The sequence below is a fragment of the Grampus griseus genome, assembly GCF_964374135.1.
Source record: "Grampus griseus genome assembly, chromosome: X".
In the NCBI taxonomy this organism is placed as follows: Eukaryota; Metazoa; Chordata; class Mammalia; order Artiodactyla; family Delphinidae; genus Grampus; species Grampus griseus.
Window position 1 is genome coordinate 129947427 of NC_138999.1, and position 24727 is coordinate 129972153.

The following is a 24727-nucleotide window of genomic DNA, read 5'->3' on the forward strand; positions in this document are numbered from 1 at the left end:
GGAGCTGCCACTCGCCCCTGCCTGCTCGTCTTCCTGTCCCTTCCTGAGCTCATGCTGGGAAGCAACTGTGATCTGAATCCGAGCTCATGGTGGCCCAGAAAGTGCTTCCAGAAGGGGGCATGGCCAGCATGTTTTCAGCTGCCCAGTTGGGAGAGGAGGCCTGAAAGCTTGAGTCTTGGCTGGCTCTAAGGCCCTTCCCCGCATCCGGGGGGTGAAGCTGGCTGCCACCCAGGGGAGGAGCAGGGTGGCTGTGCGGCCGCAGGAGGGACTTCAGAGTTGCGTGCAGAGGGCGGAAAAGCATGGAGGGCTCGGGGTGGGGCACTGGGCACAGAGGTGAGGGAGGCCCTGAACAGGGCTGCAGAGGAACGGTGACCTGAGCGGCTGGGCTTGCCCTTGCACACCGATGGCAAGAGGGAGGTAGGGCAGGACAGGCGCAGACACCTGTCACTGGAGTGGGGATGGGGCAGACTCTGTGGCCAGTGCCTTGAATGCGTCCACCTGCTGCCACCTGCCCACTGAGGGGCCTGGAGACCCACAGCCTGCCCCCCGGGGCGGGGGGCCTGGTGACAGTCCCTCCTCAGGGGATGGTGGCACGTTTAAGCTGTCTGAGGGATGGCCAGGGCTTGCTGTGATTTCAGGTCCAGCGCTTTACCTCCTGTAGCCTGGCCATGGCCTGGCCCTTCCCCGGGACAGCATCCGCTGCTGGTGGGGTCTGGGATGAGCACACTAGCGTCAGGCCCTGTTCTGGGGGCACGACACACCCCTTGCCCCACATTGGTCTGAACTCAGGGAGGCAGAGGAGGCCAGTGCAGATGGGACCCGAGTCGGGACCCCCTGGGTGCCAGGGCAGTGGGAGGGGGCCGGGCCTGGAGATCCAGCGGCCTGTGGTCTGGGCCCGTGCTTCCATCCAGCCTGTCCCCCGTGTCCGCACCCTTGCCAGAAAGCTCGAGCCACCCTCGGGAGAATGGAAGCAGAACTTTATTCCTCTTGGCTAGAGAAGAGAACTAGCAGGTGGTTGTGCACTAGACCCCCACCCCTCACCCCTCCCAGGAGCAAAGAAGACAGGCAGGCTGCCTCTGCTCGCCCCTCTCCTTTGCCCGAGTGGAGGCAGGGGAGCGCAGCACAGGGCAGGGTCGGCTGCGGTGACAGGGTGGCCAGGGCTGGCCAGGGCTGGGGCGGGTGCTGCTTGGGTGGCGGAGGGCGGGCGCAGGGGCACTTCTCATCCTGGGAGCTGCTGGCTGGCACGGACACAGAACTCAGGGCACCAGGACGCGGTAGGGGCTGCCTGGGATGTGCTCGTCACCCCATTTGACCACCAGCGTGTACTCCCCCTTGTCCTTGAGCAGGTAGGAGACGCTGTAGAGCCTGCTGCCCACGTGCTTCACCAGGATCTCCTCGCAGGGTGTCCGGGGCCCGTGTACCCCTACCAGCAGCATGTTGTTGCCTGGGGGTGGGGGAAGGGGCCTCAGTGCCAGGCCCCAAGTCCCTCCCCTCAGCTGTGACTGCGCTGACTCCCTTCTCCTGTCTTGTAACCTCCCCTTCCCACCTCGTCGCCTGTTTTGGGGTGACAGCCCTTCCTAAAGAGCTGCCAGCAACCCCCCACCCCCCCCCCACCCCGGGCAAGACCAGCAAAGGAAACTCCAGCTCCTCCAGGGCACTTTCCTGAAGGGTAGAGGAGACGGCAGGGAGGCCCAGGTTGGAAGCGGCCCGCTCCCAAAGGCATTCCCACCGCCCTCGTTCCCCTTGCCATGTTCCCAGGCACTGGCTGTCCGCTCTTATGTCTAGCCTCATCTCCTGGAAGGACGCCCACCTGCTCTGCTGCAGTCCACCGTGAAGCTGCTCTTCTGGCCCATGTAGGCCTTGCTCAGCCCCACGCCCTTGGCCAGCACCTTGCTGGCGTCGGTGGGACCTGGGCCTGGGGCCCCGTGCTGGGGGGCGCTGGCAGTCTTGGTCAGGGAGTCCACAAACACTGATGATGTCTCATGGAGGCTGTGGTTGCTGACCAGACGGTGACCTGCAGGGCAGAGCAGGAGGGGCTAAGAGGTGGCCAGAGTGTCGCGCACTGGGTTGGGTAGCCGCAGTCTGGTACAAGGCTCACCTGTAACTCTGGCCTTGAAGGGGCTGCCCCCAATGTGGTAGGGGCCGCCGTACTTGATGGAGATGAGGTAGCTGCCAGGTGCCATGGGGGTGTAGGTGACGCGGTAGCCCTCAGGGCACTCCTGGCAATCCATCTTCACCTTGGAGGGCCCGTCGATTGTGACCGAGAGGGCACCAGCGCCCGCATTGCTTGTGTTCACGATAAACTCAGCTGGGCTCCCTGGGGGCACGGGAGGTTAGGCAGAGCTGGCCTGGCCTGTTTCCCCCCCCCCCCAGCCCTCCAGCGTAGCCTTGTCACCTCCACACGCCTCCTGTTGTCACCAAGAGCTCGGAGGAGGGACCCGAGCAGTTGTTCACACACTGGAAGCCGCACCCGCTGACCTACCTGTGACGCCACCTTCCAGGCCAGCCCCGTAAGCGGACACCAGGCCTGGGTCCCCTCCATGCCCAGGCTCCCCAACTCGGATCTTGAACGGGCTTCCAGGGATGTGGGTGCCATTGAACTTGACATCAATCAGGTAGATGCCATTCTCCCGTGGGATAAAGCGCACGGCGTACTTATCTGAGGGGCAGAGGAACATGCCGTGGGCCTGGGGTCTCTCCTCCAAAACTGAGCAACCGGCATCGGCGAGGGGCTTCCCTTGCCTGCCAGCGTTGAGTCCAGCAGGTCTAGGGGGCCACTCAGCTTGTTCTGGAGGCCGTGCTGGGCACCCACACCCCACTGCACAGGCCTCCTGAAGCCTGAGGGGTGAAGCTTCAGATGCCCAAGCTACCCATAGGACTCATTTGGACTGGAATCGTTTGTAGGCAAAATGCCCGCCTCGATGCCTCCTTCTCCAAGGGTTACCATGAGTGCCTTATCCCCCACGTGTTCACTGGGACCCAGAGACAGGCAGGAACTTGCTTGAGGTCACGCGGCTGGGAAGGGGCAGGATGAGGCTGTGAACCAGTGAAATTGGGCTGGGCAGCTCCTCCCACCCCCGGGCTGTCCCCGGGTTCCAGGCCTTGGCCAAAGGCCTGGGCAGCCCCCATCACTGGACTTTGGGTCTCTCCCTCAAGAGACTGCACTATACGGCCTGCAGAAGGTGTTTTCCTTCCTAGCAGCACGGCTGCTGAGCTAGGTACCCCAAGGGCTTGGGTCACATGCTGGGGAAGCGCCGCCCGGCTGGAGGAGCCCAGGCCTCTGGGCCCCGTCTCGGCTGCTTCCGGAGTCTGCGCCTCCCCTTTGTACCCTCAGCCTGCTTCCCAGCCAGTGGGCCAGGCCCGGGGGGAGGCGCACTGCTCCCAGTCGGGCCAGGGCGGACGGCTGGCTGGCCGGGAAGGGCCAGGGCCTCACCTTGGTCGATCTCCGTGACATAGCACTCCTCCAGGGCTCCTGAGGGGCTGTGCACCTTGGCATCGATCGCCCCCTTGGCCCCGTTCAGGCTGACTGCAAAAGAGGCTGGCTGGTTGACCTTTAGCCCTGACTCCTGGAAGCACAGCAGACGCGGTTAGGGGCTGGGGCGGGGCAAGGGAAGTAAAGGGCTCCAGAAGCAGGAATCCCACTGGGTTGCACTTACCCATCTGGCGTCCAGCTTGGTTTAAAGAGGGAGAGCCATGGATTCTCGAGGGGCAGCAAGCTACAGGCACACACCCCCGCTCCCAGACCCACGCTCTACAATCACACACCGGGCGGCAGGAAGGGGGTGGCCCCGCCCTGCGGGCAGCACTCAGCCCTGGCAGGCTGTCCCTCTTTAAACCTCAGCCCTGGTGCTCAAGGGGCACAGGCTTCTGTTCAAAGCCTTTAGAGCTGAGACACGAGAAAAACTCCACGCGACGGTCAGGGGTACTTCCTCCGACCCCAAGCGTGGGCTGCACCCGGCCAGAGCAGAAGCCCGGCGCCCCGAGCTGGGCTGGGCGGGTCACTCGACACAGGGCCAAGGCCTGCTCTGTGCGGCGGCTCTGGTCTGGCCGGGCCCAGGAGCCCCAGGCGGGCGGTTTCTCTCGGTGCCTCACCTGAAGACTAGAAACAGTAAGGCGGCGGGCGTCACCAGACGGAGAAGCCACGGGCACCACAAAAGGGCTATCGGGGATGTGCTCCTCGTTGAACTTGACTGAGACCTCGTAGTCACCTGAGCAGGGAGAGAGAACAGAGGGCGTGCCGGGAGGTCCCCACCTGTTGGCATTCGAGCCTGCCACCTCCCGCAAACAGCCTGAGTGGCCCTGGGACCTCAAGGTGGAGGGTGGGAGCCGGGCAGGGCTGTCCGCGTAGACCCAGACCAGCGCCCAAAGCCGAGTCCTGCCTCCCAGCCCCAGCCACGCCTCAGTACCTGGCTCCTGGACCACATAGGCCACGCCACAGGAGCCATCCTTGCGGTCCTCGAAGGAGATCTCGGCCTTGCTGGGGCCCTCGACAGCAATGGCCAGGCCTCCGGCGCCAGCTTCCCTGGTCCAAATGCTGAATTCGGCTGCGGGAAGGTACAGTGTGTCCTCACGGAGGGCTGCTCCCCCGGCGTCGGCCCCCGCCAAGCATGGCTGCTAGCCCCCTCCTGCCCCCCAGCCCCCGCCCAGGAGGGGCAAGAGCCCCGCAGGAAGCAGGCCTACCTGGCACTCCAGCTTCAGCCCTTTCCAGGCCAGGGCCCCCTGCGCGGACCTTGTGGGCTCCCCCTTCCCCCAGGGGCCCTACGGTGAACTGGAAAGGGCTCCCAGGCACGTGCTGGCCCTTGTACTTGACGCTGACGGTGTGCATGCCCATCTCGGCGGGCACGAAGCGGATGCAGTAGGTGTGGTTCTCCCCTTCCACGATCTCGGCCTCATGGCTCTTGCCTGATGGGCTAGTCACCTGGGCTGTCATGTCCTGGATGCTAATTTCTGTAGGTGGGGGACAGCCTGGTGAGCAGGAGACCGAGGGTCCGCCCCTCTGCTTGGGACCACCTCGGGCTGGCACCTAGGGCTCCCTGGGACCCTCCCTGGCTCCTGTAGCTCCTACCAGGGATCTTCAGGCTGAGGTCACAGTGACTGCCAACGTTAGCCACCGACGGCGCCCGTCGCCTGCGTGTGATGCTCTCTTTCACCCGGCCCTCGCCTGTCACCTTCACGGAGAAGGGGCTGCCTGCAGGAGGAAAGCACAACCCACATCCCACACAAGTTACGTTCTGCAGGTGGACCCTGGGTGTGGCAAGAAGGTTGCCCAGCCATGGGGAAGGCGCGTGGGTGCCTCACTCACCGGGCACGTGCTGGTCAGCGAACTTGATGTTGATGATATAGTTTCCAGGCTCCGTGGGGCAGTAGGTGACCCTGCATGTGCCATCCTCCAGGTCCTCTGTGTTGATGTCCACCTTGCTGGGACCCTCGATGGACAGGCTGAGCCCACCATAGCCTGCGGGAGGGACACCCCTGAGCCAGGGGGCCAAGTACAGTGGTCTCACCCCAGCTTCCAGGCCGCCACCGCCTACCTGCATCACGGGTGTCGATGATAAACTCTGCGGGCTCAAAGGTGCGGCCTTCGTGGAGGCCCTGGCCTGAGACACGCACGCGGCTGGCATCCCCAATCTCCGACTGGCTGATCACCACTGGAATGGGGCTGCTCGCCACATGCTGGCCATTCTTCTTCACGTGCACCAGGTGCTCCCCGGTCTCCTTGGGCACGAATGAGATCCCTGGACACGGGGAGGGGCTGTCAGCTGGGGAGAGGCGTGCCCCCACCCCCAGCCTCCCTCCTTTCCAGAAGGCCCTGCTCCCCAGCCTCTTACCCACGTGGCCATTGCGCAGCCGCTTCAGCAGACAGGGCTCCTCCCGGCCCGAGGGCGGCACCACCGTGGCTGTCAGCAGGCTGAGGTCCGTCTCCGAGATATTGATGGGGATGTCAGCGGCAGAGCCCACCTTCAGGTGGGACATGCGCATCGAGTCGTCACCTGGCAGGGGACGGTCACTGTGTGTCCAGGCACAGAGGAAGACTGCACCCACCCTGCCACCTGCCTCCTTTTGTCACCGCTCTGGGTATCACCTACCTGTGACCCTGGCAGTGAAGGGGCTGCCCGGGATGTGCTGCTCGTTGTACTTGACCAGGATGCTGTAGTCACCAGGCAGCACGGGCAGGTAGGAGACGCTGCATGTCCCGTCGTGGTTGTCGGTGCAGCTGATTTCTGCTTTGGATGGGCCCTCGATGGCCAGGGACAAGCCCCCTGGAGAGAGTTGTGGGTGAGGGTGCGAACTGTGCCCAGGGACACTGCGCCAATGAGGAGAAGCCCCAACGGGCAAGCAGAGGCCGGGGGTGGGGCAGGGAGCCTCATCTGGGGAGCATGTCCAGTGTCCAGCTCCCCACCGGATGACAGTAGCCCGTGACACACAGGCGGGTCAAGACGAGAGCTGCCGCTCACCCTCTCCTGCATCCTTGGTGTTGACAGTGAAGACAGCAGGCTTGTTCACCACCCCGTGCGTGAGGCCAGGCCCGTAGGCTGTGACGTGGCCGCAGTTCACATAATCCACGTAGAACTGTAGGGGGCTTCCTGAGGCAGGAAGAGGGACCACGTGGAATGGGGGCCTCGTGTCGTCCCCAAGCCCCTCCCCCAGCCCCACGCCCCCGTAAGGTGGTGGTGGCATGCTGAGGGGCGCACCTGGGATGTGCATGTTGTCGTAGCGGATGTCCATCTCATGCAGGCCGGCCTCGCTGGGTGCGTAGCGCACGGTCACAGTGCCATCCTTGTTGTCGGTGATGGCCGGCTGCGCCACCTTGCCCGAGGGCATCCGCACCTCCCCTGCAGGGCAGTGGGGCGCGGGTCAGGGCAGCCCGTTGGCACACTCTGGCCTCTGTGGCTCCCTAGCTCCTTCCCGCCCCCGCTCACCAGTGATCTCGCCCTTCTTGATGGTGAAGGGGATGACAAGGTCGAAGGGCCTCAGGCTGGTCACATCCAGCCCGTTGACACCCACCAACGGTCTTTCTGGGGCCTGCAGTGGAGACAGAGGGCCTGAGTGAGGAGCTGCAGGAGGGAAGGGGTCCCGCGTGGGAGGATCCGGGGTCCCTCCTAACAAGCGGCAGAACAGGGCCTCACGGGACACCCAGCTGGCCGGTCCCCGAGTGTCCCCTAGGGCTGGGAGGAGGTGGGCCAGGCCATACCCAGGTCTGCTGACCGCCCTGGGCGTAGGTGTACGGCGGGGCCAGCTGCTGAGGCCGTAACGGGGGCTGTGCCGTGGGCTGGTCCCCAGCCAGCGCCTGCAGAGCAACGCACAGGAGCTGGAGACTCTGTTGTCACACATGAGCCCCGCCCGGACGCCTCGCCCCCGACCCCTCCTGACCGTCACTTGGAAGGGGCTGTTGGGCACGTGTTCGCCACCGAAGCGCACGCAGATGACATATTTGCCCGGCTGGGGGGCCGTATAGAAGATGTCAAAGGTGCCGTCCTCGTTCTCTACCACGTCCACGTCCACCTCGGAGCCATCGGGTGTGCACACGGTGCAGGTCACCTTGCCTTTGCCCGCCGCCTTGGTGTCCACGGTGATCACCGTCTCCTCCCCAATCTGGATGGTGGGGCCGATGCCAGCGCCTGGTGGGGTAGGGTGGGTCCCCAAAGGGGGGGCCAGCGCATGAGCTCGGCGCTCGGGCCGCTCCTGTCCACCTGCCGCCCGCCCAGGCCTCTTACTGCCACCACCAAGCACAGCCAGGCCTCCCGCCCCCGCCCCCCCAAAGCTGGGATGGTGAGTGATTTCTCAGAAGGCAGGAAAGGTTCCCCCGAGCCACCTCAAGCCTGGGAGTCCTGTCTCGGGGGAGTCCCCCACATGGGAAAGGCCCAACGGATGGCACCCAGGAGTCTGAGAGGAAGGAAGGGCCGGGAAGCCCACGAGGTCACCGCCGCCATCAGGGCACAAGCATTTGCCGCCACCGCCCCCACCCACTTGGCTTCAGCCTGTGCCGTGGACCACGCTGACCGGCGCCAGCGCGCCGGCTGGGCCCACGGCTGCCTTCGCCCCTGCGGCCTGGCCCCGGCCCCCAGTGCCGTGTGCGGACGCGGTGAGGCGGAGACCTGCTGCAGCGTGGGGAACGTGACACTCGCCCCGCGCCCCCCGGGCCTGAAGGTGAAATTGGAGTTTCCTGACAACTGAGAACGCTCGCTCGACCGGAGGCTTGCAGAGAGGGGCGGCCGGGCGTGGCCCGGCGCAGGCAGGGAGCTGGGAGCAGGGAAGCAGGTAGGCAGCAGGGTTAGCACCCAGGCAGCACAGCGCAGCAGGCAGTGGCAGCACCCAGGGGGAAGGGGGGCAGGAGGCCCAAGCCAGAGCCACGGCTGCGAGGTGGCGAGAGCAGAGCAGCTGAGCAGCCTCCAGGGCCCCAGAGTGCCCGAGGAGAGGGGAGGGACAGTGACGTTATGATCTGGGCTCAGCCGTGGAGGCTCGGGGGGCTGTAGGCTGTGAGGCCTGACAGCGAGTGCTTTCTGGAGCCCGGCCCCTGCCAGGGAAGCAGCTGGGGGCACCGGACCGACTCGAGGGCTGAGTGCAAGGGGGTCCCCCGGCCAGCCTGCCACCGAACTCTCCTGTCCGCCGAGGGCTCCCGCTTTGCGCAAGGGCTCCATGCTGGCCTTCCGCGGCTCTCCTGAGCGCTACACCTGGCCCCCCGCTGCCCGCCCCTGCCCTGGGAGGCCTCACCTCGCACACAGCCACACCTGGTCTCCCTGGCTCGGAACCTGGACCCGCCACCTAGCTAGTAGCTCGGGCCCCAACCTCACAGTCAGCCCCGACTCCCCGCTTTCCCTGCCCGGCGCCCAGCCCCTCAAGCCCCACCACCAGCAGCCTAGCCCAAGCCACCCCTCCGACTGGTCCAGAGGTGACTTCAGTTCCCCAGCTGGGCGCCCTGTCTCCATTCTGCACGCGGTGGCCAGGTAAACCGAGACCACTCCCTCAGCCCAGCCCTGCCCCTGCCTCTGCTCCCCCCAACCCCGGCCCTACCCCCTGCCCTAGGCACGCAGGGCTGGCGTCTCAGACCCCGAGGCCTGCTGTCCAAAGTCGTCGAGCCCCTGCCGTGGAGCCCCAGCCACCCTCTAACTTTCTCCCTGGCTGCCTCGGCCAAGGTCCCGGCCGACAGCCTTCAGAGGCTCCCGTGTAGTCGTTGCCTCTTCTTGGTGTCCCTGGCTGGGGCTGGCTCTCCCCTCCCATGCCTGAGCAGGAGAACCTCCGTGCCTGGTTGGGGACCATCTGAATAACGTCACTGCTTGGGGAATGGGGGGAGGGAGGGGGGAGGGGGGCCACCGAGTGCACTTTGGGGCTCTGAGGCCGGGCCGGGCCCCGCCATGCTGGCCGCCCAAGCAGTCGACGCTGGTGCTACGGCACTACCAGCCAGCCCCACCCACTCATGCAGCCTGCACCTCCCCCGGCCTGGGACGCAGAGGCCCCCGGGAGGTGGGGATGGGGGTCTGTGGATCCGGCCGGGGCCGGGGACTCCCGCTGCTTGGGGGAGACCCCACGTGAGAGCCCTGGACGCGGAAAGAGGAAGTGAAGAGAAAGGGCCTGCTGCCCGCCCCCGGGACTTCCCCGGGAAGCCAAGATCCCCAGACCCCAGAGCCCCCAGGGGGGCGCCTCTCAGGATGCACCTCACCCCAAAGCTCTCAGCTGCAACCCGACTTCTCAGATGGGGAAATGGAGGCCCAGAGGGGGAGGGCCGGAGCACTCATGCTCAGCTCCGGAGGCCTCCCTGGGCCCTAACCCTCCAGTTCCCCCCTCTGTCCCTGCCAAGAGCTGCAGCTGGAACTGTCCTGGGAATCAGCATGGAAGAGGAAAGGAAGCTGCCCTCCGGGCAGGAGGGGCATTGGGAGTGGCCCCAGCAAGCAGCTTACCTAGCCCGTGACCTCCGATTGACACTGAGGTGAGAGGGCAGAGAGCAAGGAGAAAGGTCAGGTGAGTCACTCAGGGGGCGGCCCCCACTCCCACACGCCGCCCCAAGCAGCGAGCCCGTGCACACAGGCACACCCAAGCCCCGTGCTGAGCGCCGCGGCCGCTGGCGGGCTGGCTCACCTGTGACGGTGCACTTGCTGGCATCCCCAGTGGGCACGGCCCGAACGCGGTACGGGGAGAAGGGGATCTCGTCACCACCATACTTGATGAGGATGGTGTAGCGGCCCGTCACGTCTGGCACGTAGGCCACCGTGTACGTGCCGTCGTGGTTGTCTTGGATGTGCGTCTTCTTGGGCTTGCCCTCAGGGTCCTGCATGGCAGAACACAGGGGAGGCGGTTGGCCCAAGCCCAGCCAGGCCCGGGGTTCCCTCAGGCCCTCTCAAAGGACCAAGCGTCGAGCGCCACTGCTGCAGGGACAGCCTCTGAGCCGCTCAAGCACCGTGGCCCAAGACGGCTGCCTGCATCCACCACTGTCCTTTACTTCCCCACGGGCAAGGCCCAGAAGGGAAGCGCCAAAATGCCCAGTGACCCCCCCGGCCCCCCGCACCCTGCGTGACAACAGGCAGGGGCAGGGACCTGGCGCCCCTCCTGCTTTACCCCCACGAGGACCTCTCAGCTCCCATCCTCTACCCCAGGGCCTGCCCCAGCACTAGGACGAGCTCCCCCAAAGATCTCAGAGTCCTAGCCTTACACCTGGCCCCAGAGAATGTTACAGGCAGAAAAGCTGAGGCACTAAGGGCTTTGGTGACACCCGAAGTGAGCAAGTGCGTGCGTGGGGCAGCCCGTGTCTGTCACCACCATCCTAGAGGCTGGCACGGCTTCTAAGGGAGACCAGAGAGCTGGGCCGCGGACCCGCGCGGCGCCCCGCTCCAGCCTGGGCCCCTCCCCTCCCTCGCCTTCCCTGTGCCCGGAGCTGCACCGCAGCTGGAGCAGGCGGCCACCCGTGCGGCCGGCTCACCGTGATCTGAACCGCCAGCAGGCCCTCCCCTGCGTCCTTTGCGTCGATGGTGAACTCCACAGGCAGGCTGGCGGGCACGCCAGTGGTGTTGAGCCCGGGGCCGCTGGCCTTCACCTTGCTGGCATCATGCGTAGGCAGCACCTTGACCTTGAAGGGGCTGTTAGGCCAGGACGCTGTGAGCGGTCAGGAAGGCTCTTGGTGCCCAGCCCAGGCCCCTCCCCACACGCAGAGGGCCCAGCCTCTTACCTTCGGGGCACCTCTTCTTCCCCGTACAGCACCGAGATGCTGTAGGGCCCCTCACGGCTGGGCACATAGTTCACGGTCTGGGTACCATCGGCGTTGTCCACCACATCCACTGGCTCCACCAGGCCTGGCCCCAGGCCCACAGACAGAGCCTTAGCCGGTGCCCTGGGCCCCTAGGCCCACCACACTAGAAAGCCGAGTTTGGACCACGCACCCAGCCCTCACCCCAGGGGGCCTCGACTTGCCCTCACCTGCCCGTCCCCAGAACAGCCCTGAGCCCCTGTGACATCTCAGACCCTTGCCCGCTCTACCTCCCTCCCGCCTGCCACATCTGCTCAGCGGTCTGTTCTGCCTCCTTTAGGTCCCCTGCCCCAGGGCACTGGCTCTGGGGTCACCTGAGGCTCCTCCGTCAACTGCCTGCCCACCGGCCCCGCCCCCCGCCCCCCGCCGTCGCTGGGTCCCCTCCCTCAGAGGACTGCACTCTCCTGACCTGACCCCCACTCCCAGGCACAGGAACACTCACCTTTGGGCCCCTGCACTTTGACCTGCAGCGGGGCCACGCCGGCCTTGCTCGTGTCCACCTGGAAGGACTGAGGGAGGTTGGCACGGACCATGCCTGGGCTCAGGCCAGGCCCAGAGCACTTGACCTTGGACGCGTCTGTCACATCATGCACAGGGACCTTGAAAGGACTGCCTGGAGGCGGGCAGAGGGATGGCAGGTGTGTGAGACAAGAGCGGAGGGCGGACAGGTGGTCCCAGCCCGGCCCCAGCTGACCTGCCTCCTCACCTGGCACCTGATGGCCGCCGTAGGTGACGTTAAGGCTGTAGGTGCCGGCCTCATAGGGGACGTACTCGACCGAGCAGCTGCCGTCCTTGTTGTCCATGCAGGACATCTTGGCCTCGGAGGGGCCCTCTACAGCCAGGCCCAGGCCCCCTGTGCCAGCTCCCCTGGTCCAGAGAGACAGCCCGTCATCCCCTGGGTTCCAAGGCCCCCTGCAGCCCCTGCCTCCGGGGCTCTCACTCACCTGGTCTCCACGGTGAACTTGTTGGGCTTGTTGGTGGTGCCGCTTTGGATGCCCGGCCCATGGACGCGCACTCGGGAGGGGTCACAGCCCTCGGTCACAGGCACCTGGAAGGGGCTGCTGGGCACAGGGCTGCCGTCGTAGGTCACATCCACAGAGTGGAGTCCTGCAGGAGGGCAGGCTGAGTCAGAGGGAGCCCAGGTCACCCTGCCCCCACCCCCGGCCCATCCCTCCAGCGCCCTGGCACGCACCCTCCTCGTAAGGCGTGTACTCCACTTTGTACGTGCCGTCGCCACAGTCCTGCACGTAGGTCTCGGTCAGGTTGCCCGAGGGGTTGGCCACGCGAGCCTTGACGTGCGGCCCTCCGGTCTGCGTCAGAGCCCGGGCATCCACACTGAACTCGGTGGTGGCTTCTCGGAAGACGCCTGCAGGGGGGCAGGGAGAGGAAGAAGAATGGGGCTCCCAGGGCCCCGGCTCCCGCTGCTCCCACGCCCTATGGTGGGGGGCCTCTCACCTTGGCCCTCAATCCCGGGCCCATAGCACTGGACGCCTGAGGTGTCCACTGCGGGCTCCACCTGCAGCTTGCTGGGGAAGTTGGGCACGGGCTGGCCACCGTACTTGATGGTGACAGTGTAGGCCCCGGGGCACAGGGGGATGTAGGTGATGGTGTGCGTGCCGTCGCCGTGGTCCTGGATGTGCACCTCGGCTGGCAGCCCCGCCTCGGAGCGGATCTCAATGGTCAGCTCTGCGCTGCCTGCGCTCGAGCAGTCCACGTGGAACTGGCCCGCCTCACCGGCGGTGGCCCGCTCCAGCCCGGGGCCCGAGCACTTGACCTTGGATGGGTCAAAGCAGGGAACCACGTGGGCCTTGAACGGGGAGCCGGGGATGTGGGTGTCAGCGAAGAGGATGTTGATGTTGTAGTCCCCGGGCTCCGTAGGCACGTAGGACACAGAGCACGTGCCGTCCCCGTTGTCCAGGCACTCCAGCTGGGCCTCACAGGGGCCCTCCACTGTCAGGCCCAGGCCGCCTGTGCCGGCGCCCTTGGTGTCGATGGTGAAGCGGGCAGGGGAGCCTGCACTGCCCCCCTGCAGCCCGGGCCCAAAAGCTTTCACCTGAGGGAGGAGGGGCAGGTCAGGAGCCAGAGCCACGCCACCTCCCCGACCCTTGACCCTCAGACCCCCAGCCTGACTCCGTCTGCCTCCTCTCGTTCTGGCTCCCCTCCCCCACCAGACGGGCACAGGCAGGCCTGAGCAGGGCCACCGCTCAAAAGGACAAAAATGAGAAGGGGTGAGGGCGAGTCTGGAGAAGAGAGGGGGTGGCGCCTACACCCCAGTTACCTTGCTAGGCTTGGTGGGGGGCACAGCTTCGAGAGAAAAGGGGCTTCCGGGCACAGGCACGCCGTCGTAGGTCACCTCGACCTCGTAGGGCCCCTCCTCACGGGGCACAAAACGCACCACGCTGTTGTCAGCCCCTAGGCCTGGCTCCACCTTGCAGGGCACTGCTGTCCCCGAGGGGCCCACAATCTTGGACACCACTTTGCCTTGGCCACCGGCACCCTTCGACTTGACTGTGAACTCCTGGTCTTTGCCAACATCCACCTCTGTTGACGCGATGAAAGGAAGGGGAGAACTGTGGCATGGGCCCAGGCAGCCCCGGGGCGCGCTCAGCGGCTGGCTGTGACAGGCCCCAACTACTTACTCTCTCCCAGGCCGGACACCTTGATCTTGCTGAGGTCCAGGCTTGGAGACACCGCCACCGAGAAGGGGCTCTTGGGGATCGGATCCCCTCCATAAGTGACACTGACACCCACTGGGCCCTGGGAAGGGTACAGAAGGGCAGGGTCGTGGGTCATGGCCCTGGTCCCCCTGGCCTGGGGCTTCCCAATTTGGGCATGGGGTGGGGCTTCAGAGACAATGGCTTCTCTCTGCCACTGCACCGCCTGGACTTCCATGCCTTCTCTCTCCCAGGTGGGAAACGAGAGTGGGCGGGCAGCCCCCCGGAGCTGCCCACCCAGCCCACCACGTGAGGGGGGCCCACGGGCTCAGCAGGTATATGGACAGGCGCGGCCACAGGGGGTCAAGGTAGCTACCTGCTGCACAGGAGTGTACTTGACGGTATAGGTATTGTCATGGTGGTCAATGAGGTCCACATCACGCACCGCGTCCCCCTTGGCCAGCCCCGAGAACTGGACATCCAGCTTGCCTTTGCCGGCGGCTTTGGCATTGACCGTGAAGTGGGTGGGTTTGCCAAGCTCAACACCTGAGGAGACACAGCTACCCTGTAGGGGCACCTTGCCCCACGCCCCCTCGGGGCTCCCCAACCTCCCCATGGGGTACTCGTCCTCACCGGTACGACTGAGGCCAGGGCCCTCGGCCTTCACCTTGCTGGCGTCATGGGAGGGGTCCACCTTGACCCGGATGGGGCTGGTGGGCGTGGCCTGCAGGGGGCGGGAGGAGGAGGGCTGAGAGGAGAGCCACACCCCAACACCCAGCAGCATTAGGGGCCGGAAGCACCAGCACCCACCTGGTCCGCGAAGAGGACCATGATGGTGTAGCTGCCAGCCCCGCGGGGTGTGTACTTGACCGTGAAGGTGTCGTTGTCATTGCGGATGATGTCGAAGTCAATGTCGGCCTCGGCGGGGCCCACCACGCCGGGGGCACACTTGATGCCGATGCTGACGTCACCTGCGGGGGAGGAGGGAGTGGAGGCTGGAACCTCAGGGGGACGCCTCGCCCACCCGCCCACCCGCGCTCTCGAGGCAGGGCCTCACCCTGGCCGGCCTCCGTGCAGTCCACAGTGAAGTAGGTGGGCTCGTGAGCCTTGAGTCCCGTCTTGGCCACTCCTGGGCCGTACACCTTGACCTTGTTTGGGTGGCTGCCGGCTCCCACATTCACCTGCAGGGCACGGGGGCAAATGCAGGGGCATGACCAGTCTGGAGGAGGGGCAAAATGGCGTGACCACCCTGGGGAGTGCCATGTAAAGCAACCATTTGATGCTGCAGTGCCGCCACCCTTCGCCGTCTATGCAACCAGGGCAGTGAGATCGCTCGTCTGCACTAACGCCTGTACTGGAACGTCCGTGGCAGCACTGCTCACGACAGCCAAAAGGTGAAAAACCCCAAATGCCCGTCAACAAATGACTGGACACCTAACACGTGGTCTATCCGTGCAGGGCCTAGGAGCCCGTCCCCAGGGAATGTCTAGAGAAGGTAAACCGCACAGCCAGAAGCGGGTGCGTGGCTGCGTAGGGCCGGGGGCAGTGGAGGCGCAGAGGGGTTTCTCTAGGGGACGGTGAAAACGTCCCCATCCTCGACTGTGGTGATGGCCGCACAGCTCTCAACTCACTCACAACCACCCAGTTGTTTAATTAAACGGGGTAGGCTGTACGGTATGCGAGTTTCATGGAAGAGGGCCGTACCACAGCAAAGCGGGCACCCAGGGAAGTGGGCTAAAGGCCCGTCTGAGGCCTGCAGAGGGCAGGCTCACCCGAAAGGGGCTGCTGGGGATGCTGACGCCTCCCCAGGACACCACGGCCGTGTGCTTCACCGGCCTCCGGGGCACGTAGGAGCAGCTGTAGGTGCCGTTGCCGTTGTCCTTGACCACTGCCTCCACGGGGCAGCCCTCGTTGTCCTGGAGAGCGGGCGGGAGCAGGCGGCCTCCTGGTCAGTGCCCGGGCCTGGGCACCTGCCCACCCTGCCCCCACCACAGAGGGCACCACACCTGGACTTGGACCCTGAGAGGAGCCTTCCCGCCGTGCTTGGCATCCACCGTGAACTCTGCCGGCTTGTTGACGGCCACACCCGTCTTCTCCAATCCAGGCCCACGTGCCTTCACCTAATGGGAGGCCACCCAGATCTCAGGGGACCAAGTGCTGGCCTCCAAAGACAGAGTGGCAGGAGCACACTGCCGGCGATGCCAGCCCAGGGCCCTAAAGCCCAGAGACCCAGCCCAGCGGCCCGCACCCTTTACCCTGTCTGGATGGAAATCCTGGGGCGCCTCGCGGATGTCGGCCATGAAGGGGCTAAGGCGGATGTCTTCACTGTTGCACAGCACGTGCACGGCATACTCGCCAGCCTCCTGGGGCCAGTAGCGCACATCACAGGAGCCATCGCCCTTGTCATCACATTCGATCTTGGCCTGTGACGGGCCCTCCACAGAGAAGCCTGAGAACAGCCGCCAGCTCCGTCAGTGCCCTGGAACCTCGGGAGGGTGGCCCTTACCAGCCTCTGCCCCCAGGTGCCCACATCGCAGCCTCCAACTTACCCAGGGTGCCCACGTCGTCCCCAATGGCCTCCACCACAAAGTCTGCGGACTTGCCAACGACGCCGCCCTCCAGCCCGGGGCCCCAAGCCCGCACCTTCTGATTGCCACACTCGGTGCCCACCTTCACCTCGAAGGGACTGCAAGGAGAGAGCCACCCAGGGGAGTGCCAAGGGGCCCCGTCTTGGAGGGGGGCCGGCCCAAACCCAGCAGAGGGAGGAGTGCGCCACCTCCAAGCTCAGCCCGGGGTCTCACCTGCGCCCGATGTTCTGGCCACCCCACGTGATGGTGACAGTGTATGTGCCGGGGACCATGGGGTAATACTCGAAGCCATAGACACCATCCCCCAGGTCCTTCTGTTTCACGCGCTCCTCGCCCTCTGCCGGAGACAAGGGAGGGCCTCAGGCCTGCCCAGCAGTGGCCGGGGACTGGCACCGCCCACCCCAGCCCAGCCACAGGCCAACTTACTGGGACCCTTCACGGTGACCTTCAGCTCCCCACTGCCCGCGCCCTTCGTGTACACCTTGAAGTCGGCAGTCTCCTTCACTCGCACACCCTTGGGCTGGAGGCCCCGGCCGACGGCGCGGCAGGCCCCTGGGTTACAAGCTGTGAGCAGAAGGCTGGCTGAGCTGCTGGGAGCCGGCGCTGGGCGACCCCTCCCTTGCTCCCACAAGGCTGGGCCATCGGGCCACACGGGCCGGTGAGGGACGCGTAAGAAAGAAGTGGAAGGGACCGTGACCCTAGGACCTGTGTGGCCCAGGCCAGGACACGGCAGGCCTCCTCCCACCTGCTCCAGCCATGCCAGCCCCCAGCCCCCCGCCTAGCCCCCCCTAGGAAGACAGATCCAAGTACCGTTGACCCTGTGGGCAGAGCAGAGAGCAGCAGGTTTCTAGACAGCTGGAGCGAGCTCTTCCGAAGGTGAAAGCGTGGAGAGACAGAGAGAGATGGAGAGGGCGAGAGGAGGAGAAGGAGGAGGGTCCCAGCCGGGCCAGAAAGAGTGCGCCCGCACAGCGGAAGGACAGAAGCCCGGGGAGCCGGGGCGGGGGCTGGAACGGGACCTGCCCGGCTGCCCCCCTCCGAGACCGCAGGGCTGGAGCCGTGCCCAGCGGGGGGCGGCCGGGACTGGCCTACCTTGGCCAACAGTGACAGTGTAGGGGCTGCGAGGGATGGGCACACCAGCGAAGGTGACATGCACCGTGTGGACGCCCTCCACGGTGGGCTGGTAGCTGCAGCGATACGTGCTGTCACCCCGGGCCTCCAGCTGAGGCTCCACGGTACCCTTCCGTCCTGTGGGGTCCTGGATCACCACTTCCACCTCGCCTGTCCCCGCTCCTGCCAGGAGGCATCGGTTCAGATCCCGGAGCCTCCAGGCCGCTCCCGCGCCCCCCCAGCTCTTCCCCCAGACCTGCCGGCCTCGGCACCCTCCCCTCACCCGCCGTGAAGATCTCAAAGTAGGTGGTCTTGTTGGCGATGTTGCCGCTGGGCTCCAGGCCAGGGCCCTGGGCCGTCACTTTGCTGGCATCTCCCTGGGACTTGTCCACATACACCTCGAAGGGGCTCTTGGCGATGTGCTGGCCGGCAAAGAGCACAGTGACCTGTTCCCAGGAGGGGCGCACCGTGAGGGCAGGGTTGGGGCACCCTCGCCACTGCCCTCGCCACTGGCCTCCCCTTGGGCTGAGGGCTCACCTTATGAGTCCCCGTCACCTCGGGGACATACCAGACAGAGAAGGTACGGTTCTTGTCGTTATTGGCGGTCACCTTTGCCTAGGGTGGGAAGGAGTCCGTGAGCCGTTGCTCAGAGCGGCCCCCCCACGCGGAGGCCCGGCAGCGCCCTGCCCTGCCTGCTGGCTGCCCTACCTCCTCCTGGTGCCCGGCCGGATCCTCCACGTACACCAGCACCTCTCCCTGCCCGGCGCTCCTGGTCTCCACAGTGAACTCTGCCCGCTTCTTCACCATGTTGCCTGTGGGCTCGATGCCTGCCCGGGGATTGGGGGGGGCCACAGGCTGGCTGTGAGGGCTGGCGCACCCCCGCCGCAGCCCCATCAGGCTGTTCGGCCCCAACTGCGCTCCTGCCGTGGGACAGGCCTGGGCCTGTTTTCTAGAACGCTGGCTTGAGTTTGCCTCGGGCTGGTGTGGCGGGGGGAACACAGAGCCAGTGGCCAGTTTTGACCAGCCCTGACCCACTCCTGCCTGACTCACGGGGGGGCATTTGATAACCTGGCAGCCACGTGACTGAAGCCTCCCCGGGAGCTCACGTTCAGGGAGGAGGTCACCTTGCAGGAGGACCCCCCGCCTGGCTCTCTCACCTGGCCCGTAGGCTCGGGCTTTCTTCGGGTTCAGTTTGGGCCGCAGGGGAGCCCCTGGTTTCAGCTTGGCCTTGGGGAACTGGGACAGGTAGGTCATGACGGAGTGCTCATCCACATTGGGGTCCACGATCTCCTCAGGGGTGATCACCTGTCACGCGCGGAAAAAGGAGCCAGTTGGCCTCCAAGCCTCAGGGTCCTGGGACACGCCACCTCTCCGCACTGGGCCCTCAGCCCCCAGACGGCCGCGGTTGGCCCGGCGGAGCGTACCTGAGGGATGCCCAGCCAGTCGTCGGCCTGCTGCATGGCTTCCCTGGCGTTGTTCACGGGCTTGCTGGCATCCCAGGAATCCCAGTCAGGGCACAGGCCTGCGGGGCAAGGAAGGCCATGAGTCTGGGGGGCCAAGAGACCTGGCTGCAGGCCATCCCCTCCGGCCCCCTACCGGCGGCCCCGCCCCCCGCTGCCCCTCACCCGGGGCACAGCTGTCGACAAGGGCGCCCAGGGCCCTGCCACTCTGCCAGTCCCGGCTGAAGTTGGTGATGGGCAGCTGCGGCAGCTTGTTCTGGATCCAGCCCAGGAGCCTCTGCTTGGGCGTCTGCTTCTTGGCCTCCTCGTCCTCCTCCTCGTCCCACATGGGCATGGAGATGGAGTAGTGCAGGATCAGGGTCCAGATGAGGCCCAGGATCAGCTTGAGGTTCCCGTCCACTATGGCCTTGCTGTCTGTAAGGGGAACGAGCGGCAGCGCTGGGCGGGCAGGGCTGACCCGGGGTTTGGGGGTGGCACACATTCGGGGTGTCAGGCCACTCCCAGGCACTGGGGAATGTGGCAGCATAGCAGGCCCCAGGGAGGAGGCACAGGCCCCCGTGGGCAGGGTGGGGTGTGGCTCGGGGCCCCTTTGGGGGTGTGAAGGAGGTTTGGAGGCAAAGCACCTGTAGACACATGACAATACAGCACAACGAGGGGGCATTGCTGGAAGCCCTGGGGGCCGTGGGGACCCAGAGGAAGGACAAGAGACAGACCTAGGCGGCAGACAGGGCCAGGGGAGGCCTGGGGAGGAGCCCCCTTCTGCAAAGGTGGCTCTGGAGTGAGTGGGATGAGTGCTCTGCAGGGGCCCACCGCCCATCCCCAGGGATCTCCAGGAAAGGGCCCCTGACCTGCACTGAGAAAGAGGAAGGCCGGCGGGTGGAGAGGTTGGGAAATGTGGCGGCTGCCCTGGGGTCGCGGGGGCGGGTGGATGGGTGGATGGCATGGGGCTGGGGAAGCGGAAGCGGTGGCGCGCGTTGGGCAAGGACCCTTTGGGTGGAGGGTGTGAGCCCCGCCCCCCACTGCCATAGTGCTCCCCCTCCCCCCACAGAGCCAGGCTGGGAGTTGGGCAGCAGCCCTGATGCAGGGGGAGGGGCTGGGAGCCCCAAGGAACCGGTGGTTGGGCTGCATGGCCCTGACTCACTGGGGCCCGGCAGAGATGGCCTGCCAGCCAGGATGCCGGGCAGGACACATTCCAGGGGCCCCCTCACCCAGCCCGAAGGGGAAGGGCGGAGCCAGTGAGCCTGGGTTGGGCGCTCAGGGCCCAGCTTGGGAGTCTGGGTGGCAGAGGTCATGGGTGGGGTCCCCAAGTCCTGCTGCCTCAGCAGAGCCTGCTCAGCTGCTGCCCGCCCTCCTCGCCACCTAACGGGCCACTGGGCTACAGGCTGGTGGCCGCCAAGCTCACCACAGGGGAAGTGGTTAGGGCGGGCACCCTGCACCCCATCCCCATGGCAATGCCTCTGGGCTCTGAGCCCCACCCAAGGCCCTTCTGGGTCTCAGCCTCCTCAAGCGAACGGGGTGGGGGGGCCGGGGGGGGCCTCTGAGAACTCAGGAGGGCAGCTCATCTTTGGAATCCCTGCTGGCGTGTTCCACCTACCCTTCCCCAACAATCAGTAGAAAATACTTGTTTAGTGAGTCAACTTGGGGGTGGGGAGAAGGGGATGGGCGCCACCAGAAGGGCCATCAATGGCAGGTAGCCTGACTCCAGCGGGCAGCAGCTTGCGGACCAGCTCAGTGCCACTCAAAGCACAGCGGCCTTCCTGCTCCTAGGCTGCGGTTGGTCCCGGTCCCTCACCACTGCCTTGCACTGTCCCCAAATGGCAGGTAGGAGGGTGGAGTGGGGGCTTCAGGCTAGGGGTTACTGGAAGGTTCAGAGAAGCCCAAGGACACAGGAGTAGCCAGGCCTTCCCGCCAGGCTCCCACCCGCAGAATCGCGAGTCTAGCACAAGCCCTCAGCAGGCCCGAGGTCCACTACGACCCACGAGGGGAAACACAAGGCCAAGCTCATTAGCCATCATCGGGCTGGGCCCTCCCCACCCCCGGTCCATAGGAGGCTGGCCTAGGCCCTCCCATCCACCTCACAAAAGAGGGTGGGAAGGACCGGGCTCAGAGTTGAGAGACTGACTGGTTGGATGGCCCCGCCCCATCCCACCCCCTTTCCCCAGCCCCCCGGGCCAGCCTGCCCCCTCCCTCCCCTAATCACTGCTGCTTTCCAACATTTTTTTGCCTTATATGGCAAAGCTCTGGGAACTAGGCCTGCTCCAGCCAGCTCACAAGAGGAGGAGAAGGAGGGAGGGGGGAGGAGGAGACCCCCCCCAGACAACTGGGGTGTGGCCCGCCTCCCCACATCCGGTTGCCCCCCCACCCAAGGCTCAGAGATGACTCAGCTTGGCTAGACTGAGGCTGGGACTGGGGGGTGGGCCTCGGCCTCGACCTGCATTCCAGAGAAAGAGGTGGGGCCCTTGAGACCAGCCCTGAGTGGTTGGGGGCACCTGAGTCTCGGTCCCTCCTTTTCTCAGGCTCCGCATGGACCGGGCCAGGGCTGTAGGGACAACTGGAAGGCCTCTTTCGATTCTGAAGAAAAGAAAGCTCGTGCCCCTTCTCTCCCTGTCGCATCTCCCCGCCCCCCCCCAAGTCACCAGTTCTGGTGCCTGTCCCTGTGTGGCTCTCATCTCCGAAGTGCCTGGGATGATGCAGTAGGCCCGACCACTGCCAGCCTCACCAGCCCGGTGACACGAACACTGGGCTGGCAGCGAGCCCAGCACATGCTGGAGTACCTCCCAAACAACTCCTGCATATTCTAGATGCAGGAAAGCAAGTCCTACATGGAGGCAAGAGTTTGGCACAAGCTCGACAGTAACCAGGTATCTAAGAGACTACAAGCCAGCTCCCTTCACTGGCCAGCGCCCAAACCCATCTCAGGTGCTGTTTTGCTAGCTATGGCCCTCTCTGGCCCCCTAGTTCCCGAAAGAAAATCTAAACTTGCGGTATGAGCCATCTTCACTGGGGGGCACTAGACAATGGGACCCACAAGCTCCAACCCCCGTTTAAGGAACCACAGGGGTGCCTGAAGCCCAGAGGGCCCTCTCCAAACTGCTGTAGGGGGTGGAGAGCCCCGGCCTCCCCCTCGTTAGAGATGGGGCACCAGGCGCACGGCCAGAGCTTGGCCAGTGCCCGCCCCCCCAGGCCCTCTCCCACCGCGGGCGCAGCGGCGGGGGCGCGGCCTGTGGAGGATGTGAGCTCAGCCTGGGCGTGGGCCAGCCGGGGACCGGCGGGCGGGGGCGCGTAGCGGTCCGCACGCACCGCCGGCCTGCGAGCCTTTGTTCTCGAGGCCCACACGGAGCTGGGCGGCCCCGGGGACTCCCGGGGCGGCGCCACAGCTTAGGGGGGGTGTCTGCGAGGGGTCGGCCCGGAGAAGATGGGAGGACGCGCGGAGCCCCCCTCCCTCGCCTCCCAGCGCCACCGGGCGGCCCGCGCCCTCACCGATGGACACGAGCTTGATGCTCTCGCGCTCCAGGAACTCGAGCGCCACCGACACATTCTCGAGCTGCATCTGGCGGAAGGTGGGCCTCTGGTTGTGCTTGCGGTGCATCTTCTTCTGGCTGAGCACCTCGAGCAGCGCGATAAGCCGCAGCCCGTCGCTCAGGTCCGTCTGCAGGTTGGCGATACGCTTACTCACGCACTTGAGGTGCTCGTTGCACCAACGCGTGAATGTGTTCTGCTGGATCTTCTTCCACGGCGCATCCTCCGCCAGGTCCTTCTCGGTGGCCGGCATCTCGGCGTCTCGCGTGTCGGCGCCACTGCCCGGAGCCGCGCCCGCAGCGCTCTGGCCCGCCCGGGAGTGGGAGCTACTCATTTTGAGGCGCGAGGAGCCGAGGGGCGGTGCTGCAGCCCAAGCGAGGGGACGGCCCTTTAATTAAAGTCGCAGGCACCTCAGCGAGCGCGGGGCGATGCAGACAGCAGAGGTTGCGCTGCGGAGAGAGCGAGCCCTTTAAATGCGGGCGGGGGCGGGGCTGGGAGGCGGAGTCACATTGGGGCGTGGCCTTGGGTGGGGCTTCGGGGCCGTGCCCGCCCCGCCCCACCCCACCCGTTGGAATGCCCCCCTGAGTCCCCCCGCCCAGGCGATTTCGACCCGACCCCCAGCTCCGGGAAGGGTCGTTGGGCCCCGTAGCGGGCAACGATGCGCTCAAGTCCTGCGATCTCCCTCCTGCGCTGCAGGAAACGCTGCAGCGAGGAAAGGCTGAGCAGCGTCTGGCGCTGGACCTCTTGGCTTCCAGCGGGCACACCATACAAGGGACTTTCCTTCCCCAAGGCCCCTGCGGGGGGTGGGGTGGCTCGCCCTCCCTGAGTCACGTGAACTCCGCTCGGTCCCCGCAGCCCCCCGTCGTCCCCTCTCCCCCGAGCTCCGGCGCTTGGGGTTCCCTGGACGCGCCCCAGCCGGCGGCCCCGGCGGCAGCAGCAGCAGCAGCGGGAAGGGGCCCGATCTGAAGGGCGAGCCCTTGGAGAGCGCAGGTCTGGGCCAGGCGCTGCTGGCAGCGCTTTGCGCGCGTGCGCCAAGCCAAGGAAGCCCGTAGCGCCCGAACCCTAGGCCGCCCCCCTCAGACCCCCTGCCCCAGCCCGCCTTCCCGCTCTGCAGGGTTTGGCCTGCGCACCTGCGCCCCGCCGGTCCCCACCGCCTCCCTCCCTCCCCGCTCCACCCGGGAGGAAATGGGGCACTGGGCCAGGAGGCCACCGGCACTCCTGGAGCCAGCAGCCTTGGAAGGGGCCCGGGCGTGCCGATGCGCACTGGCACAGGGCGCGGTGTGATGCATGCAGAGACAGCGAGTGCCCGCCTCACCCACCAGCTGTCCACCTGGGGCGGGAGGGGCTTCCTCTCCTGTCGGAATGGCCCCTGAGCCCAGTGTGACCAGCAGCCAGGCAGCGGCGGGGAAGCTGCTCCGGGGTTCCAGTAAGACTTGGTGGGCTCTGAGCACCTGGGTCTCGGTGGGCTTCAGGGCCGTGGTAGTGCAGAGCGGGCCCCCAGGACAGGGGGGCCAGGGGACCGAAGGGGGCAAACCACGGAAGGCTGCCAAGGCCTGCTGGGGAGCCGGGATGGTGTCTCCAGGGCAATGGCGAGCTATTTGCTCAAAATTAATTTTCTGGTAGATAACTGGAGACCGTGGGAGGTCACTGTGGGGAGACATTGACCGGCAAAGGCACAGGGGCAAGAGGCCTGTTGGGACATTCACTGCCACCCTCTTCAGTGAAGAGAAGCCAGCCTACTCATGGCTTTGTCACCAGAGTGGACTCACTTCCCCCAGTCCTGTGTACCTCCCCTCTCCAGGATGTTCCCTTCTTTACATCTTTTTTCCAGAAAGGCATGTCTCTGTCCCTCGTGCTTGATTCTTAGATTGACCCGCAGACTAGCAGTAATTAAGTTATCTGCTAAAGACCAGTGGGAGAGGAGGCCCTGGGTCAGCCAGCACGTCATGCCCAAATAAGGTTGACTCTTGCACAGCCCTGGTGTCGGCATCACCCGCAGTGGGGCTGCAGTCCCCACCGGCATCTCCCTTGCCCTCCAGCATGCTCGCTTGGGGGCTGCCTGTCCCCCCACTGGTTTTTCCTCACCAGTGGTGGTGGCATGGGGTCTAAATGATGTTTTTCAGTCTGAGGCTCACCTCCTGTGCACTGTCCACTCCTGACCAC

The 24727-nt window shown here is 65.8% G+C and overlaps 1 protein-coding gene across 2 annotated transcripts; it reads right to left on the reverse strand.

Annotated features, from left to right (window-relative positions):
• Window positions 1-956: 956 nt before the first annotated feature.
• On the reverse strand, window positions 957-22976 carry FLNA (filamin A). 2 transcript variants are annotated; one of them, XM_082680591.1, is made up of 47 exons: window positions 22526-22976; window positions 19211-19459; window positions 19010-19107; window positions 18743-18890; window positions 18294-18412; window positions 18123-18200; window positions 17869-18031; window positions 17568-17768; window positions 16905-17042; window positions 16692-16815; window positions 16440-16576; window positions 16146-16339; window positions 15897-16010; window positions 15663-15806; window positions 14948-15071; window positions 14701-14861; window positions 14524-14614; window positions 14267-14436; window positions 13876-13993; window positions 13515-13777; window positions 12692-13289; window positions 12429-12602; window positions 12181-12343; window positions 11943-12103; window positions 11679-11849; window positions 11159-11282; window positions 10913-11069; window positions 10075-10264; window positions 9897-9920; window positions 7372-7619; window positions 7193-7288; window positions 6921-7023; window positions 6693-6833; window positions 6456-6584; window positions 6087-6260; window positions 5829-5990; window positions 5532-5735; window positions 5303-5455; window positions 5066-5188; window positions 4681-4947; window positions 4407-4544; window positions 4093-4208; window positions 3434-3566; window positions 2483-2659; window positions 2099-2317; window positions 1811-2014; window positions 957-1444 (listed from the first exon to the last, which is right to left on the reverse strand). In XM_082680591.1, exons 1-47 carry the CDS (start codon window positions 22896-22898, stop codon window positions 1257-1259), a joined length of 7944 nt encoding a protein of 2647 aa, XP_082536717.1. In that variant the 5' UTR covers window positions 22899-22976; the 3' UTR covers window positions 957-1256. The 2 variants fall into 2 exon arrangements, with proteins under 2 accessions (XP_082536717.1, XP_082536718.1); XM_082680592.1 differs by lacking the exon at window positions 9897-9920.
• Between the last annotated feature and the right edge of the window lie 1751 nt (window positions 22977-24727).

Excerpts from the sequence above, each read along its gene's own strand:
- FLNA (XM_082680591.1), bottom strand. The coding sequence starts at position 22,898 with ATGAGTAGCTCCCACTCCCGGGCGGGCCAGAGCGCTGCGGGCGCGGCT. Across the intron at positions 15,072-15,662 it reads TCCCCAGCAGCCCCTTTCGG|GTGAATGTGGGAGCCGGCAG; the intron begins GTGAGCCTGCCC and ends CGTGCCCTGCAG. Across the intron at positions 13,778-13,875 it reads GGTGTCCGGCCTGGGAGAGA|AGGTGGATGTTGGCAAAGAC; the intron begins GTAAGTAGTTGG and ends TCGCGTCAACAG.